At 37.1% G+C, this 18,630-nt stretch overlaps 1 protein-coding gene across 3 annotated transcripts in view; it reads left to right on the forward strand.

The window, feature by feature from the left end:
• Positions 1-18,630, forward strand: part of BICC1 (BicC family RNA binding protein 1) — a 97,279-nt gene that overhangs the window by 42,097 nt on the left and 36,552 nt on the right. For all 3 annotated transcript variants that reach the window (XM_030453629.1, XM_030453630.1, XM_030453632.1), the window contains exon 3: positions 8,397-8,466. In XM_030453629.1, coding sequence (XP_030309489.1) covers positions 8,397-8,466 — 70 coding nt within the window. The remainder of the gene's footprint in view (positions 1-8,396; positions 8,467-18,630) is intronic.

Below are 18,630 nucleotides of genomic sequence, written 5' to 3' on the forward strand. Positions count from 1 at the left end.
TTCTGTTCCCTTCTAAGCTACAAATGTCTTAATGAAGAAGTATTATCAGTATTATCATTGATCAGAACTCCAAAAGAATAAATACATTGCCTATGGAGATAAACTTGCCTTCTAATTGTAGCTTCAATGTGTCATGATAGTACACATGCTTGTCTTAATTCTTAATGTAGTTATTAGGAATAGCTGTAACTATTGAAGATGGTGAGTTTGTTTAGAGTTATAGTGGGGTAGAATATAGTCCTTGACAACAGCCTCCTTGCTTCTTTGTGGAAGTCTAAAAGTCTGTACATGCAGACCACAAAATTATTGGTCATGAGAAGTAGAAGACATTTTAGTCTTTTGTTTAGTTCAACATGAAGCTGTGTAGAAGTATGCAAATCAGAAACAGGCATCTTTCCCTTCTGTTGCCTTTTTATGCCTCAATCTAGATTAGCTGGAATCTTCAGAATCACTAATTTTTTAGATAGTTATTTTGGCTTTTAATAGTTAACCTAAAAATCAGTTTAGCAAAGATGGTCAAATTAGTGTGTGAAGATCAAATTCCTGCAGTTACTGAAACAAATGGCTTGTACTGGAAGCATGAAAAAATCTGTGTATGGCAGTATTGAACCTTATCCATACAGGTTTTCCCAGTCTCTAAAATAATTTAATTATTACCCTTTCCAAAGGAAGGTAAGGTTAGGGGAGAAGGATTAGCCAAGTAGTCAAATACTGATACTTCTATTAAAATGTCTTTGGGGTTTCTCTCAGTTGGAATATAAAACTGGGAAATCAGGTCCCCCTTCTCTACAAGAGCCACATCCACTCAGGGTGTTGTGCTTGGAAGACCCTTCCTTCCTGTACACAATGGGGGGGTGGATCCTTGTCCTCCCTGTGCATGATTTGGTTGTGCTTTATTAAGTAGTTTACACTTGTAAACTATTATTATCAAAAATCTTAATTGACAGCAGACTTATTACTGTTTCCCATGTTTGTTGTTGTAATTCTGTGCTGCTTTTCCACTCTGCATAGGGGATATTTTTTCTGACAGACATAAGAAAACCCTTAAGTAGTGTCCTGCTCTGGGATATGTGGGTGCCTTGGAGCCCTCTGGTACTTCTGGAGCTCAGAAACAGCCCCTGTCCCTGAGCTGCAGAAAAGTAGCATGAATACTTTGGTTCAGATGCGCTATACTGTCTGCTTAGATTAGTAGCTGGAAGAGGCACAGTGAATTTTAGTTTTTACTTTCATATGTAGACTACCTCAGGGGAAAGTCCACAACAGGGCTTCTGATAGGAATCCTTTGGTATACCCTAAATGTAGGCCAGACTTATAGGAGAGCTACATATTTGCACCAACCTTTGGGAATTGTTGGTAGTGTCATCTTTTGTTACTTATATGCCCTGTATTTTTTTCCAAGCCCAAGTATTCCTTTACATAGTGTGCCATTGAGGTGTTCTTGCTCTGGCATCTCAAGTGCCTACTCTGGCCTCACAGGTTTTAGAGGCTGAATTCACACTGTTCCTAAATACCTTTGTACCATTCCTTTTTGTCTTGTTCTTCCTTCCCATCCTTGTTCTCCCTCTGCTCTTGTCTCCCTTCCAACTCACTAAACCCAACACCATTAAATATAATACTCCTTTTGGTTCCAGCTACACACATTGCTCTGTTCTTGTTGCCAAAACTTATGTTCAAGAGTTAATCATTCTCTCAGATACTGCTGCTTCACCACTTCTGCATTAGAAGAAGAAATAAATATTAGCCCATGCAGAATTTCATTGTGTCACGGTTTAACACTGGCCCGGCAATTAAACCGAATAACAGACGCTCTCTATTAATCTCTCTCTCTCCTTGATAGAGAAAGGAGAGAGAATAAGGGAGAGAGACTTATGGGTTGGAAACTAAACTACACAACTTTAATGAAACAGTAATGGTAAATAGGGAAAAATTACTAAATATATACAAATATACAGGAAAATGGAAACCACATTCCTCCCTCCTTTCCCCCAATAACTCTCACGTCACCACCGAGGCTGTAGGGCAGCCCTGGGAAAGTCCAGGCTGGACTCCTGGAGTCGGCAGCAGTCGGGAACTGGAGGCAGGAACACACAGATATGGGCTGGCACGGATCAGGACCACAGGCAGATGAACAGACAGGATCCTTCCAGGATGCCGGGTGAAGGAAGGGAAGCAGGAAAAGATCCGGAAAAGATCTGGCTCGGCCCTCGTGATGCCTCAAATTTATACTGAGTGTGACGTATATGGGATGGAATACTCTGTTTGGTCAGTTCTGGCATCTATCTTGTCCGTTCCTCCCTAAAGGAGGGTTCAGGTGGGACCTCTTTATCCTCCTGGACAGTAAAATATTTTCCTCAGAGCTGAGGAAAACAGTGTCCTTGGCCCTGCATACCAGTCTCTAGCAGTAACTATAAACATCAAGTGTTATCAGTCCTAGAAGCACATACACTGTCTGAGAAACTTGCTGTCAATTTCAGCAAATGCAACTACTTACAAGGGACTTAGCTAAAAGCAAAAGTACAGAAACAGAAAACCACCTTTATCCTGGCCCAAACCAGGACACATTGTCTACTCTTGACTCTTCAGATCAGGTCTTCTCTTGCTTTGCTTATAGAGAAATGGTTTTTAAATTTTTATGCAGATTATATTCTATCTTTCTTTGTACTGCTCTAACTGCATGCTACTGAGGGAGACACACTAATACCATTTCTCTCAAAGCAGAAGATGCAAGATGAATGTGTCTGTGAAAGAAAGACTCATAAAATGTGTGTGCTTGTTTTTACTAGGCATCCCAAAGTCTGATTTCAAAATTCCCATGCCACCATTTGGTTAATACTGAATTAGGTTATACATGTAATGGTTTCATTTTCTAAAATTAGAATTTTCTAAATTTTCTAAAATTTTCTAAAATTTCTCTATATTAGAAGAAATTTTTAATGAGTGAAATCTGCAGCACTTAATTTTTGCTTTTTTTGGATTACTGTTTACTGACAATTGGATAACTAATCCCTTCCTGGTACTCTTGCCATTTTAACATAAGCAGATATAGCATCAAAACTGTGAATGTGTTTTTAAGTTGAATTTTGTGCCTCTTAGAAAAAAAAAAAGTGGTTTTGATGTCAAAATCAAAATAAAATTGCTGATCAAATGGAACTCCAAACTTGTAAATATTATGTGCAGAGCCCCAGCTTTCATGATGGTTTATAAAGCTGTGTTCAGAATGCAAGTTTGTTTATCATACTTAGTTTTATTTAGTATCATGTGTTATTTGCCTGTTCACTTTTTGTGGCTTTTTTGTTGAGTTGAAGCAGCTGGGGCACTTTATTTATGAAAACTGGACATTTTAGCAGAAAGTGTTTGTACCAAACACAGCTTCTGTGTATTTGTAAATGATGGTGGGTAAGGATCTGTATCTGTGAATGAAAAGAATATTTGTGTCTCCTAACCAGCCATTTTATAGATGTTGCTATTAAGACAGGACTCCATGCCAGCCTTATATTAACCAATTTCACTACTTGTTTAAGGTTGTTTTAGGTGTAAAGGAAAATCAGTGGGAACAAAGTGAGGATGATGATTATCATGTGGTAGGATAAAAGTGATTAGACCACTCTGATATCTCAGTTAACTACTGAATTAATTTTATGTCCTGAAGAATATTTCAGGTAATATTTAAAAAAAAATAATGTGTATCAGATGATGATGATGATAGCTAATGAAGTTCCGTTTTTATTCTCTTCTTTTTGTAAGAAACCTGGCTTTGGAGTGGTTTTGATGTTCTAAAAATAAAAATCTGACTTGTCACAACCTTTTGTTTTAAAGTTTAATAATTCAAAACTATACTTTAAAAGCTTTCACAGTTACTTCATCTTAAGGTTATTTAGCCAGTATTGTGATATAGCCTTGCTACTTCAGTATTTTGCATTGTTCATAGGGAGTGCACTTTAAAAATACTATTAAGCAATTAAAATGTACCTGTAGAAGAGCAAAAAGAGGGTTCTGGGAGAAGCTGAGCAGGGTGTTGAGGACAGGAACGTTTCTTAATAGCTGCAGAGCTTAGTAGAAAATCAACATAATACTTGCTTTGCTCTCTGCATCCACAGCTGCAATTGCCTGTTTTGAATCTGTAAAAATAATGTTAGTTTTTATGACATCAAAACAATTTTCCCATTAATACTCCATGTTTATGGAAAGAAAGCCTATTGCCATGATACTACTTTTACTATTGCTACTCCTTTATTCCTTTTTTTTTTTTTCCCTGATGTCTTGCATTATAACTTTCATCTTTGTTTATTGTAAAGTTAATAAAGCAGATTTTCTTAAGAACTGTGGAAAAATGGGTCTCAAAAACCTGTCTTATTAAAAATGGGGCTGGATGGAGTGATATAACAAAACAGTCACCTTTCCTTCAGCAGCTGTATATGAAATATTTCTTAGCTGTGAGTTACCCTCCATAAATTTACCAGTCTGATAAGTCATAAAGAACTGCTGTCCTTAACATGATGGAGACTGAGCTTCAAAACAAGTTTACTAAACATTTACATAGATAATTTCTATTATCATGACTTATATGTAAATAATACTTTTTATTTTATTACTCTGTCTTTCCCTGTGTTCATCCTATCCTCACACATGGAATTTTCTCCTCTTGAGCAATTTTTAACTGTACACATCTACACTGGTAAGCACTGGGTTTGGTTACTTCTGGCTCTGAAGAGTTTATGGTTCTTACCTTGCTAGTGGAGAAAGGGATGTTTATTGATGCTTTTGGAGATTAGGAGCCATCTCGAATTTGCAGATGCAATTGGCTCAGAATTTCCAATGGTCATGTTGCAAGTAATAATTCTCTAGAGGTGCCTTTATATTGGCTTCTTGGAGGATGCTCCCAGAATAGAAATGAACAGTCTTGTATTTCCATTCCCTCCTCCCTATTTGTTTGAAGAACTGGATCCTTGTAATTTTTTTCTTTTTGAAGGAAGAGCTGTCAATACTGCTCAGCCATCTCTATTTTGTCTCATAATGAAATGTGGTTTTCTTCTTTTCCTAATTTGTATTAGTCTCCCCTTCCTTCTTTCCCCATTTGCTCTTCCCCTTGATTTGTTACATTATATTGCATCAATTTTTTCAGTTGTAAACTTCATACAGCTTGGAAAAATCACATCTTATCTGACCATTCCTTCTTGTCCTGCTGGAAGATGATTGTATACTAAGAAATGTTCTCTGAGATTTATAAATGCAGGGTTGAGAACGACATGAAGATTGACTCTTAAGATAATTCAGAATATAATTTGGGCACTGTCCTGGTGGTATGCTTTGTGGTAATTTTTTTTGTCTGCACACAGAGGCAATTTCTTACTAAGAACCAAGGAATAATAGAATTATTTTTCCTTATAGTGTCCTTTTTTGCTTTGTCACTTAAACCACAGAAGGAGGAAGGCCTGACCCCAATAGCCAAGAGGGAACTGGATCACTGTTAGAAGAGTTACTTCCCTGCTTCTCATCTTCTTCTGATTTCTATTTTATTATGCCTCAGAGACAATAAATTTTTATTTTTCATGGGTATGATCACATGTAGTAACTGAGCTAAATTTTCTTCTGTACAAGTTATTGCACTTGTCTGCTCCAGCCATTACAGTCCTATTACAGTCAATGCATGTAAGAATTAATCAAGAATGATGAGGTAGTTCCCCTTATTGGAAAAAAGTTTGAAATTGTTTTCTTGGGGCCAAATGAAAATGGGGGTAAGTTGCTTGCATTATCTCCACTTCCTAAAATTTTAAGATGTTGCATTCCAATTCTTGCATTCTAACTGTCCTGAAAATATTCAGAACATACCAGTTTCTATCCAAAATCAGCTGAACAAAAATTGCAATATAAGAGAAAATTTTACTGTTTTAATGTAAAAACTCCCTAAAGTGTTCATTCTATACATTTCTTTTTTCCAAGCTGTGAAATACATGGAAGCCTAATGCTTTTACCCCAGATGCCTTACATCTAGAGGGTTTTTTATGAAAGCCCAATGGTTTGCAACTAGAGGCAGTTTTTTCAGGGTCAGGGCACAGTCCTTATTTGTTTTATTGGTATCTTCCAGTATCTTGTCATCTTCTTTACGTTCTTCACAGAGAATAGCTTATATATTTTGGCTGTGTAAACACCACAATTTCTCTTGGGGACAGGAAGGGAAGGGAAGATGGAGATTAATTATTTCTCAGGGTTTCCTGCATTTTGAGAAGCTGCACCATGAGATTATTTACTATGTGATTGAATCTTGTTGCCAAATGAACCGGTTCATTCTTTTGGTCAGTTGATCCTTCAAGGTGAGGAGGGTACTGATGGGTATAAACCCTCTGTGACACTCCTGCTGTTGCAACAAATACAGCATGTAGATAATACAATAGTTAAAAAACCATGCACTATAGATTAAACTCTTACTAAGTGTTCCGATGAAAGCCTTATTTTCTCAAAAATAACACCAGAGGTTACTTTCTATTGCAGTTGGGATTTTTTTGTTTGTTTGTTTTTGGCAGTTAAAATTCTCAAGTTCTATTTGCTTTTGTAAAACTTTTTTTTTCTTCTTTTTTTTTCCCCCCTATAATATGTTGTTTTCATAATAGTGGAAAATATTATCAATGCAACAAGATTTTAATTTATGGTAAAGGCTGCTGCTTGGAGTTGAAAGCCAGCACATTCTCTGAGCATTTTTTTTTTGTACTTCAATAATTTCACTTAAAGAGCTTAAAGATCTGTGGCCACATCTCAGTGGCTGCCAGTTAAACTTCTTTTCTGAAGATGTCATATGCATTTTTCTCTGTCCCCAGAATGCCTGCATTGCTACAGTTATGAGCTTTCATTTTGTTTTGGTTTCACCTGGGAAAGGGGGAGGATTTAATTTCTTAAAGACAAAAGTCTCCAAAATTTATTGAGGGTAAAAGACCCATGGATGTAGTGCTTGTCTTGAATGACATTAATTCACTTCTGTCTCCTCTCTTGTGGTTCCTTTTATGTTGGATCTTTTTAAACTTAGTTCTGCACCTTTCTTTGTTTTGGCATCTCCTTTCTCCTTTTCGGGAAAGCCTTCCTTTTTTTTAATGTATTTCATTCATTTTTTTTTCATTCATTTTTTAAATGTATTTCATGTTGTGCAATTAAGAACAATCCTGGCCTCAAGCCCTCCATCACACAAGTGACGTCTTTAAAACATCATCTTTCACATCTGGATTCAGAAATTGTGAAAAGTGTGTGTATGTGGCTGATAGAGTATCACCCTCCTGCAAGTGTGTTATTTCAGCTGTAATTTACTGTCCGAAGCCAAATTGCATAAATTGTCATGCTGAAACAAAAAAGAAATAGCATAATTAAGTCTGGTTGACACTTGCAGTTTTTCCAGATGGTGTGCTAATCTGGAAGGTGTTGGGGAGTCCTTGGCATTTGTGTGTAGAGGGTCAGAATAAAGACTTGTTAGGCAAATATACCTTACTTTGGAATTATACTACTGCAAAAAACTTAATGGTATTGTAGCTGTTTCATTAATGCATTCACTCTCTTCTTGAAAGTAGCTTGGTTAATTATTTTGGAAAATATTTTTCTTTATGCTTTTCGTAGAACACTAGAAGTACCAAAAGAAATTCTTTGGAAAGAAAAAGAAATTCTCTGCTTTGCTTTAGTCTCAGTAGGCAAGCCCAGCATTTCTTAGAAGATAATTTCAAGTCTTTGCTGTCATTCAGTTCCTTCTCCTGTATAACTGATGCATGTGTTAGTGACACACTGTAACTCTGCCACTATTAATTTTTGCTCCAATATGCCTGTGGCTGATGGACTTGTTCTCTTGCCATCCTCATTTTAGTCAATGAGAGCCTACATGGAACTGAGTAGCTACATGGATTTCTGTGTATAGCTGCTAACATGTTTTGAAATCTGGGTAAGCTTACAATGAAAAGTTGCTTTCAGGTAAAGACAAGGCACAGAAAAACCCCTAACGTGTGAAAGCAAACCAGTGTGTCTTGTCTTATGGAGACTCAAAGTCTTGACTTAAATCTGATAGGCTTTGCATGGAGTCACTTTTAAGAGAACTAAAGAAATATTTTTATTGATTTGGAAAGCTTTGAATTTCCCTCTGAGGTGCATGTAGAGCATACTGTGTTTAATAGTGGTCATTTGAACTTCATAAAAGTGCCTTCAATGCCTTGGTTTTCTTTGATTTTCTTTTGAATGATCAGAACTCAGTTCCATCTATCAAGAGAAAAATTCTTAAGAAAACCAGAAAAGTATTTCATGGCTTGTGCTGTTTACAGGTAATAATAGTCACCTGATTTAAAAATAGTAAACATAATCTTTTCCAAAAGTGGCCTTTTGACTTTGTAGCAGAATAATAAAATTTTAAATTTTCATAATTTTTTTAACAGATTATGGAAGAAACAAATACACAGATTGCTTGGCCATCAAAATTGAAGATTGGAGCAAAATCGAAAAAAGGTACTATGTTTTCTTGGTTTTTATGGAATAGGGTTAGTTGTTACAGTAGCAGAACCACAGAATAACAGATTCTGTCTTTCAAAGCACAATGTCAGTACTGAAGACTTGGAATATTTTCATTTCAGGGTACTGTTTTTGTAAGAATTTCTTGTTGAAGTTCTCACCTTTATGTATGTATTTGATATACCACCTCATTTTAAATAGCTTGCACTTTTGCAATACATTATTTATTATCAGAGGTATTGTACTTACTGTCTCTGGAAAGTAGGCTTTCTTCTGTGTGTTTCTCCATTGAATCTCAGTATTTCTTTATTTTACCCCAACCAAAGCTGCTTAGTCTTTCTGGTTCAATTGTAGATGTGTGGTGGTTCTGTGGCATTTTTTTTTTTTGTTTTGTTTTTGTAGGGCACAAAGATGTGTGTTGGTCAAGCACAGTTAAAAGTACACTGACCGTGCCCCTGACAGAGGCAGTCTGCATGTTGCTTGGTTTCTTTAACAAACCAAAGTGTTTTCTTAGGTATGGCCAAAATGATGTGTTTTAAAATTATTCTACTTTTGCAAGTCTATCAATGTGAACAAAGTATACAATCAGGAACATCCCTTTTAGAAAGAAGCCTTCTATCTCAGAGTCATAGCTGCAGCTGTGTGAGAGTAATACTTAATTCTGCTACAGGAAAAATGAAATTGGGATTGATTTTTAATATTGCATGGATTTCTGCTCAGGCTGATTCACCCTAAAAACCAGGAAAGTGGAGTTCAAATAATTTTGTGTAGGTTATATTTAGAATGTATAGGTGGAGATTTGGACTAATCTTTGTAAATGAAGGTCTCATGGGAGGAAAAATAATCTCTTCAGAAAGGTTCTGCATTACTAACATTTTTATGGTGTAAAATGAGGTTCAATCTCTGTACTTTCCCACATGGTATTGAGGTACAAATCGATTTAAATACTTTTTTTCCTCCCACTTGCATGGAAAAAGAATCTCCCTTGAGAAGGGAGAAATGGGGAAGGAATTCAGAATGAAAAAAATATAGGTGTCAGGTGTATGTCTCTATTTGCATGTGGAACTCATGCTTATAAAAATGAGGGTGACAAGATCTCTGAAAACCTCTGCTCTGATGATTGCTTTCTGCATCCTTTCTGCCTGAGGGACCATGAATTGGTACACAGCTAAAGTTCCTCAGGAAGGTGAGGCTGGAGAGTTTTTTCTTTTGAGGGGAGAAAAATAAAGCAGTATCTGCATTTAATTTAATGCAGATTATTTGAATTTATTTGAATTTAAATGAGCCTAGTTCTAGAGATGAAAAGCATGGATGAAAGGCCACGAGAGGAGAGGTTGAGAGAGGTGGCTGGCTGGGATTCTGGATTGCTACTTAGAGATGCAGCTTTATATGTAGATTAATTTAACCTCGTAGTTAAGATTAGTGATCTCAAAGAGAAGATAATGTTAGATGTGTGGTGAAGGTCTATCACTATATGGAATTAATTTGAATACCAGGGGAAATAAAAGAGCTACAACTTATGAGCTGACTATAAAGCTAAATTGAGAGGAGGGGACATATAATACAGCTGGGCATACTGAGTGCATCTGCAGTGGGAATGATTGTCCTGGAAAGTCTTTATGCTAAAAGAAGCTTTAGATAGTGATGGGCTGTAAACTAGGCAATTTAGCAATATGGTATGCTATGAAAAAATGTCTCAAATGCCTGTGGACTGCAGGGTGGGTCTGACTTTTACTCTCTGGCTTGCTTTGATCTGGGAAGTTGTGTGTATGTATACACCTAATACAGTGAATTATGTATGTGTACAAAGAACTCCTTAACACAGAGGTTCCTATTTCTTGTGAAATAAAGTGTAGTTTCTAGGTGCTGTTTACACTTGGCATCAATTGTTTGCAATTCTGTAACTTTCCGTGTGCAGCTACAGCAGCTGTTTATATAGGGAAAATATTCTAAGTGTTTAACACAATCTTAACTTCATTTAGTGACATCTTGTGATGGAGAGGGAGAGTCTGCAACAAACAACAGTCTGGCTCTTCTGGGACTTGCACTCAGAACATACAATCTTTCCCTGTCTCCTTGGCTGGGACCCAAATGCCTGATAAGGAGTCGTTCAAGGAGGGGAGAGCCAGTTACGGATGGGCAGTCTTGTCACCCATCCCTACTCTGTACCCTGTCATAATCAAGTGATACCAGATTTTTCACATAATTTTCCAGTATAATTTGACTGCAGTTTCAGTAGCATCACATTCTGTGGGATGTACGTTGTGGCCTTTGGTCATTATCAGCTTTCATCCAAAAATAGAGGCAAAAAAACAACTGTTAGGAAGACATCTCTAGCTGTGCTGTAGTTTCTGCCATTTTAAAAATTTTTCTATCATGAAACATTTAGAGCTTAATGTAGTGGTTTCACTCCTGTTGTCAGTTTTTTGTTGAATATTACTTCCAAATAATAAGGACAGAGACCATATTTCCTTTCTGTTACAACACATAGGTATTAAAATTTGCAGACAAGGTGTGCATAACAAAGTTCAGCAAGGTTTTATGATGAAGTTCTGTATAAGATCCATAATCTTTCTGATTTTACAGAAGAAAATTAACAGGATAAAGCTGAAACACCAACAGTAAGTGACCTGCAAGCTACTAGATTTTTTCCTTTCTGTTTGATGCTGATTGCAGTTTTTAAATTGATGACAAAATACTATATATTGAGTATCATAATGGTCGTTCATTAACTCAGACTTCATAAATGTATTCTGGAAACTGAATTGCAAAATGCTAATGCTAGATTTAGCATTTTGAAGAATTTAAACAATTTTCTAGGTAAAAATTCTTGTTTACTAGGAAATTGCTAAAATAGCTCTTTGTGAAGGCTAGAATTAAAAATTCTATTACCGACTCTCAGCAGTTTCATGAAGACTGAAACAGCCAATTCCTGACCTTAACAAGCACAAGATATTGCAGTCTTTTTCCCTTGATGAGGTAGTATTTTGAAAATACATCTTTAGAAAACACACAAATATTCATGTAGCATCTTTAAGCAAGCCATTTGTTCTGGTTGACAAGGAGCTTCCATAACATTAAGGCTTCAGAGAGGAAAGTGAAAGAATTTGAAGCACTTCTGTAATGACCAATTCCAGTCCAGCAGCAGCAAAGCAATTGGCACTGGCATGGTCAGCTGGGCTTTGCACAGGGGCTGAAGGGTACACCAAAACCTCACGTTCTGGAGATTGCAGATCTTCTGTAGTCCAGTGAATTAAAGGTCAAACTCTGTAGCCTTAACTTTTCTGTCTGTTCCCCTTTTGCTCTCTACATACTTTTCCACTCTGTTATGGTTACTGCTCCTTAGGAATTCTATTAATTGTCTTATAAAGATTTATTCAGTGCTACAAAAGTTCAGAATAGATTGCCAAGTACTAGACAGTCAGATGCTGGAGTTCCACAAATGCTTTCAAAGCAGGGTCTCCTACAAATACTGACTTATCCTGCTCTCCTGTTCTTGTCCAGCCCTTTTTGCTCTGCTGTCACTGGTGCTTATTTTGTCATACAGGGAACCAGGCTGGCTTAAAACTAACCATGGGTGATTTTGGCTATTGGAGAGGGTTGGGATGCTTTTGTGCATTTGCTAGCTGATTTAACCTTAAATGCCTTAAGTGTTAACTCAGGCTGTATACTCGGTCTGCTTTACCATATAATTGTATGCATCTTTAGTGCTTAATGCATTGGGAGCAGGTGAACTCCATGCTATTCAGCAGCAGTGTGTGCTGATGGTAATATAAGGAGCTCTTTAGGAACTTTAGGAAATGGGTATATATGAGTTGATTGCACCTGTACAGAAGTTAAAGCTGCAGGTGTGCATTCAAAGCACAAACAGCCTTGAAATAGCATTGGGTACCAACCAGCATATGGATGATTTCAGCTCCTGGAAACTTAGTGGCTCTATGCAGCAATTAGTTCAGAGACTTGGAACAAGGAAAACTTGGTCAAAAAAAGGTGATAAGGGGGATAGCCAAGAAAATAGAGCTTACAAAGCAGGAAAAACTCTGGGATGTCTTTCACTGTTCACTTTTTTTAAAAGGGGTGCTTTTATGGAACTTCCATTGCTCTTTTTTTCTTCCTGTCCTTCTGATATTTTCATTCCTCTTCCACTTTTTCCTGATTAAATTCTCCAGATCTTCTTTAGCTGTGTTATCTGCTGAAGTTACCCACTCATTACTTTTCTTTCTTGAACTGCTCTTATTATATTTCACTTGTTTTGTTTTTGTTTTTTGATTTGCTCTTTCTTGTTTTGGGGTTTATTGGGCTTTTGCTTGTTTGGGTTTTTTTGTGTTTTTTTTCTGGTTTTTCTCTCTTATTACTGTTTTATTTTAAGTCATTGAAGAAAAAATGGTTCATGTTCTGTTTGTGTATTATTTTTTCCTCCTTGTCTGATATATTTTTACTTTTATCTTGTGTTTAAAAAAAATCATGCCATGAACTTTAAGCTAAAATTTAAGCTAGTTTCTATTATCAAAACATACTACATTCTCTTTTTCATTAGCATATCTCAAAGACAAGCCAAGTGTGTGACATGTCAAAATGATTTTTCAGAGAATGTCAGGAGGGGAGGATATGTGGCATCACTGAAGACATTAGAAGAAAGTCAGCAATAGCCAGCAGTGGGCACTGCTGGTGTTCATTGCCTGACAATTTGGTTTCACACTTTTTCCTTCAACTTTGCCTTCTGCAAGCTGTCTTGCAAGTGGAATCCACCATTTTCTTCTTTGCATCTTAAGCTGATGAGACGCTATAAAAAGTAAAGTTAGCTACTGTAATACTACTTTTGAGGCAAATAACTGTGCTGAAAGACTTCAACCAAATTAGTAAAATACCCATTTACTGGATTTTTTTTTTTGACACAGGTAAAGAGTTTTGCACGTTCTGGGAAGCATTATGATAAAAACTGGAGACTTACCTTTTTGTTAAAACAGAAATATCATTACACTATGAACCTAAGGGCAAACTTGCATGCAAGTTACTGCCTTAAATATCAATAGTAAGTTAAAATGTAATCTTTGCATGTAGCTTCAGACCTTGAAGTCAACTTCCAATCATTTCCCATATTGTTATAAAAGCTGAAATTTTCATTTTGAGAAGAAGAGAAAAGAATATCTGGTACCAGGCTGTGGAGAATTGCGAATGTATACAAATACAGTGCTGGGTTATTTACCCTTTTAGCATGGGTTGTCTGATAAAAATCCAGTCTGATTTTATGTTTTTCAGATAATTTTTTTTCCTCTTTGATAGGGTTAATTTTTTTTAGTCAACAAAAAAATTTTTTAAAAGAGTGAAAACAGGTCTTGGTACTAAATCTCTTACAGTAAAGCATCATGCATACTGAAGTGGTTAATGTGAGAGCAGTTCAGCATTGTACTTGCCAGTTTTTTAGTGTCCCATGTGCAGACACTTTTTAATTGATGCATGTGTTCCATGGAGAGATTAGATCATTTCTTAAAGCATAAATGCATCCCTGACTGGTATGCAGTATTGCATTCTGGCTTTCTGCAATACTGGAATGGAGTGAAATCCCACACCAGGGAGAGACCAAACTGGTTTTCCCAGGTAGAAATTTCAGTGACACACATTGCAAAAAAACCTCCAGATAACACCTAGAATTGTATAATCCATTGTGTTAATCGATACAAGCAAGACATTGTCAATGGTCATGTGCAAACCTGATATTTTACAGTATGTCAGTGAAAATGGAAGAGTTAATAAACCTGTGTGACATTGTTCTAGAGGAGTTATGTGAGCTCTAGACAGCATCATAATCTCTTCTAGGATGTCTGGGAATCTGGATTTTCCCTGTCCTCTCCCTCTCAAAAAAATCCAACTAAAACCAACAACCCCAATAACCCCACCAAACCAAAACACTCCTAAGCTAAGCAATGAGCCTACTGAAGCAACAACTGAGACATGGTGAAAAGTGTTTGTGTGTTAAAGACTGTTAATGTCACACAGCAGCACAGGAATACTAACACCTGTACACTTGTAAATGAAACAAGTATCATAACAGTAAGTGTTTTATAGTTCTGATCAACATTTCTTCTGAGGAACTCTCTTCATATGCTGTCTCTAGTTACAATAACTGTTGCTTCTGCTCTTCTCCCAGAAAGCCCCAAACAAAGTGGAAGATGGTGAACATTGGGTATAATGACTTCATTTTCCTATCTTAAATTCAGTGCTATGAATAGCCAGTAATTTGCTACATTCTCTTAAAACAAAAAAAAAAAAGGGGGTGGGGTGGGGTAGGGGGTGAGTGGGGAGGAGGTTGGGGATGGGCAGGCTTGGAGACCTGCAATGGTGTGTAAAGCTTTTTGACAATTGCTAAGAGGCTTTTGAAAATTTTGCCAATCATCCTACAACACTGTACCCTAAGTCTGATAGGAACTGATAATGTGCAGAGTGTTGTCTGCTTCTGAACAACCCTGGCCTGTTCTGCCATCTCTAACTAGGGAGGTAAAAGTGGAGCAAATAAGAGAGAACCCAAGCCTCTAAAGCGCTTACATCTTGAAGTGCTTAAAAGCACAGGCAACTTTTGTATTGGTTCATAATTTTGATTTCTGTTGTCTAAGCTTTAGTTTCAGTGCAGGTGAATAGAGATACGGGTTCAAGTTGACCAATATCATGCTGCTGCTTAGGAAGAAAATAGCACACTGTATACCAGCTGGAACTCTGCCAGCAACTCCATCAGTGCTTCCAAACCAAGGATTGTTTTAGGCTCTTGCAGTGGTGTTTGATGCCTGCCCTTTCCAGGGCAAGGGGAATAGTCCCCTGGCAATAACTGATCAGGTTAAGTGAGTGGAGGTGAGGTTTTGATGACTGTGTGGTAGGAACCTGTTCCCTCAGGAGAGGACTGTTCTACTTGGTACATGGAGGTCAGCATGAATGAATCTCATTTTAAGTGGAAACAGGATCCTAGTGCATCAGTTTGGGACAACTTCGTACAGCAGGAGTAGGCACAATGGTTTTTGGAGGCCATACCTTTAGGAGAGCCTCATTCTCTATGTTGCAAATGATGATAAAAGCTGGCTCAATTGTGTCATTTTCCAGGTACTCCTGAATGGAAGACTGGTAACTGCTTTTGATAGAAATTAAATCAGGGAGACAGAACACAGCTTGTAAGCAGCAGAATTTTGTGGTCTTCTCTCTTGCCTTACTGCATGCCTAAAGTCTGCCCTTCTGCCTCCATAGCTACCTGCTAGGCAGCTCAGCCTGCCAGCCCAGCATGTCCTGGTGTCAAACTTGCTGACAGAGAGGGCATTCAGGACTGCTGCTTTATTGAGGCCTGTGCTCTTTTGTCAGCAGAATTTTTATTGAATCTATTTGCTTTTGGTTCCCAAGGTATAAAGTTGTAGGTCTGACTTCATACCATTTCAGCAATTGTTTTCTTAAAAATCCTACCATTTGAATGCCTTTTCCTTGTTGGTGCCCATGACAGCAAAACGATTGGTTTGAGTGTTGTGTGTCATTTCTCTGTGTGGAACCAAATTCTTTTGCAGCTTTTATTTGGCCTCACTGAAAAAAAAGAAAAAAATATTCATTCTGTTACATAATTATCCAGCTGATCATTTTGTATATTAATAGAGGGTTTTTCAGTGATGCTCATACCTTATATGCATGTTAATTTCACAACACTATGTTTCTGTATATTGAAAGTAGTCATGTTAAGAGGTAAAGGATATACTGTAGTGTTTCTTGAAATACTAACAAGATTTGATTGTGAAAGAGAATCTTGCCTTCAGTTGCTTCAGAAAATAAAATTTCAGTCAGGTGTGGTACAATCTGGGAAACCATCAGTTTTTTCTGTTCCTCAGAATGGTATTAAACTTATTTTTGTGCTTGACTTTTCTGCAGTATAAAACTAATGCAATTTTGCATTTCCCCATAGGCAAAAATGAGTCTATTTAATCAACAGGGTTATCTTATGTAGCTTTTAAAAATTATGCATGACATAACAGTAAACAGCTTATATAATCTATATAATGCAGAACACCCTCATTTTGGAAGTTGTATATATATATATATATACTCCACCTGTATAAGGTGGAGTAGCACCTTGTCACTTATTTTATGCCATTTTCTAATTATGCTGGGTACAGTATCTACTGGTTAAGATTACCACTCATTAATACTCTTTTGAGAAGTTTATTCATACTCTTCAGTATTTTTTGTAAGAAGATAAACTCTTGGTGTCAAATGTCAGTTGAAGCCTGTAGTATGTTTTTGTTTTGTTTTTCAGCATGTCCATTGTACTGTTTGTTTGGAGAATTGCTGAAAAAAGGGAAGTGTCATGCTTCATATTTTAGAAATATAACTCACTCCTATTTTCATGTGTGGAAATCCCAGTGGTTCAGAGGGTTTCAAGGGATGTTGAGCAGTTCTTAATGCCAACTTAATGCATGGTTGTATGCAGACATTTGATGCTACTATGAAAAACGTTCTGCAAGCCTGGCTGAAGATGCTAATTTGAGCACATCAGGTATGCCTTAAGCATGGGGCAGTGAATGGTAATGATGTGTTAGGTTGGTAAACATGATTGAGATTTGTGTTTTGATTTGGAACAAAAATGACTTGAGTGCAGGAGGCTAAGAAGCTTCAGAAGCATGAAGCAGAAATATAGTGGAAAAACAGTTAAGGATCTTGTCGCAGTTTTAAAAAAAAATATATATGCCCACCAATATTGCTGGGAGAACATGACACTATAGTACTCTGAAGGAATAATACTTAATGTGTGATGATCTGTAGCTGATAAATTTCCATGGTCTTTAGAGTACTGTATTTCTGTAACTGCCTTACAATCTTCCCTGAAGAAAGCAAGTGCCTCACCTGATGCTCCAAGCTTTCCTGCTGACTTGCAGGTAGGGCTGGCTACTGCATTGCCCTCTTCAAATTGATGCAATTGCTCTAAATTCTCCAGAATTACAGTGGAAGTGAATATCTTCCCATCTCTTCAAATCTCTGTGTTATAAACAAAGTTGGGGTTATTTCTTTTAAATTGCTTTGGTTTCAAACATTCTTTACTGTGTGCATTCTAAATATAGAGGGAGTCTGTGCCAAAGACCAAGTGCACACATACAAAACTATCATTGATGTAAAGTCTAATGACTTCCTCTGGAAACTATAATTTGAATCATACGATTTTTCTTGAGTACTCAGTAGGAGGAAATATTTGAAAAATAACTATAATATGGTTTTCAAAATTTTAAACCTCTCATCTGTAAAAACTTAACTCAGTGTAAACTATTCGAGTAATTTTATTCCTTGATGATTTGTCAAGACTAAAATTTCCTGTGAAGCAAGTCAGATCTAAAGAGAACAAAATCCAGGGCATAAAGAGCGTTCCTGTGATTTATTCCCCGCCCCCACCCATGCTTAATTTTTAGCAGTTACAAAATAGTTGTCATTTTATGGTAAACGTTTGACAGCTCTGGTTGCCTGTAGTTTTGTCTGTGTGGCAGCAGTTGAACATGCTGAATTGGTAGTTTAAGAAACTACTGAGACAGGAACCATCTGGTAGTGATCATCAGCTGCCACTGAGGATTGCTGGCAACACATATTCCCTGTATGAACTCCTGTGAAAGGAAAAAGCAAGTGAGCTCTGGTTAATGGGAGGAAATCTGTGGGAAAGGAATAGCTGGGAATGAAGTGGAATGGGGGAAGTGAGAGACAGAGAGGAAGAACTGAGAGAGGGCCTGAAGGTGCTTGGAAACAGGTAGATGAGATTCAGCAGGAAACACAAGCTAAGGTAGGAGTCTTAAGGCTTTTGAAGGAGAAAGATGCTAAAGAGTAAGAGATGAAGATGGTATAAAGATAATGAGAAACATAAGTGGTAGAAAGATGGTGTGGGGAAAGCACTGGGTAAAAATGCACGTTGAAATAAGTAGAGAGGGGGATTACAGCCCAGTGTGTCTGTCACATACTTCCAGTATATATCCTAGTGTTTGAAATGAGATTGGACATAGTTCTCAAGTTTTTCCTTGATTAATATCCCGGAGAAAAACTGGTAAACACCATTGTATTGATACAGACTTTTATGACTGTTCTAGACCAGTGATTGAATTATCAATCACTATTCTCATCTCTAATATCTTTAATGCTGCTTCCATGCAATTTAAATTACTG

This window comes from Calypte anna, chromosome 6 (assembly GCF_003957555.1).
Source record: "Calypte anna isolate BGI_N300 chromosome 6, bCalAnn1_v1.p, whole genome shotgun sequence".
Taxonomy (NCBI): domain Eukaryota; kingdom Metazoa; phylum Chordata; class Aves; order Apodiformes; family Trochilidae; genus Calypte; species Calypte anna.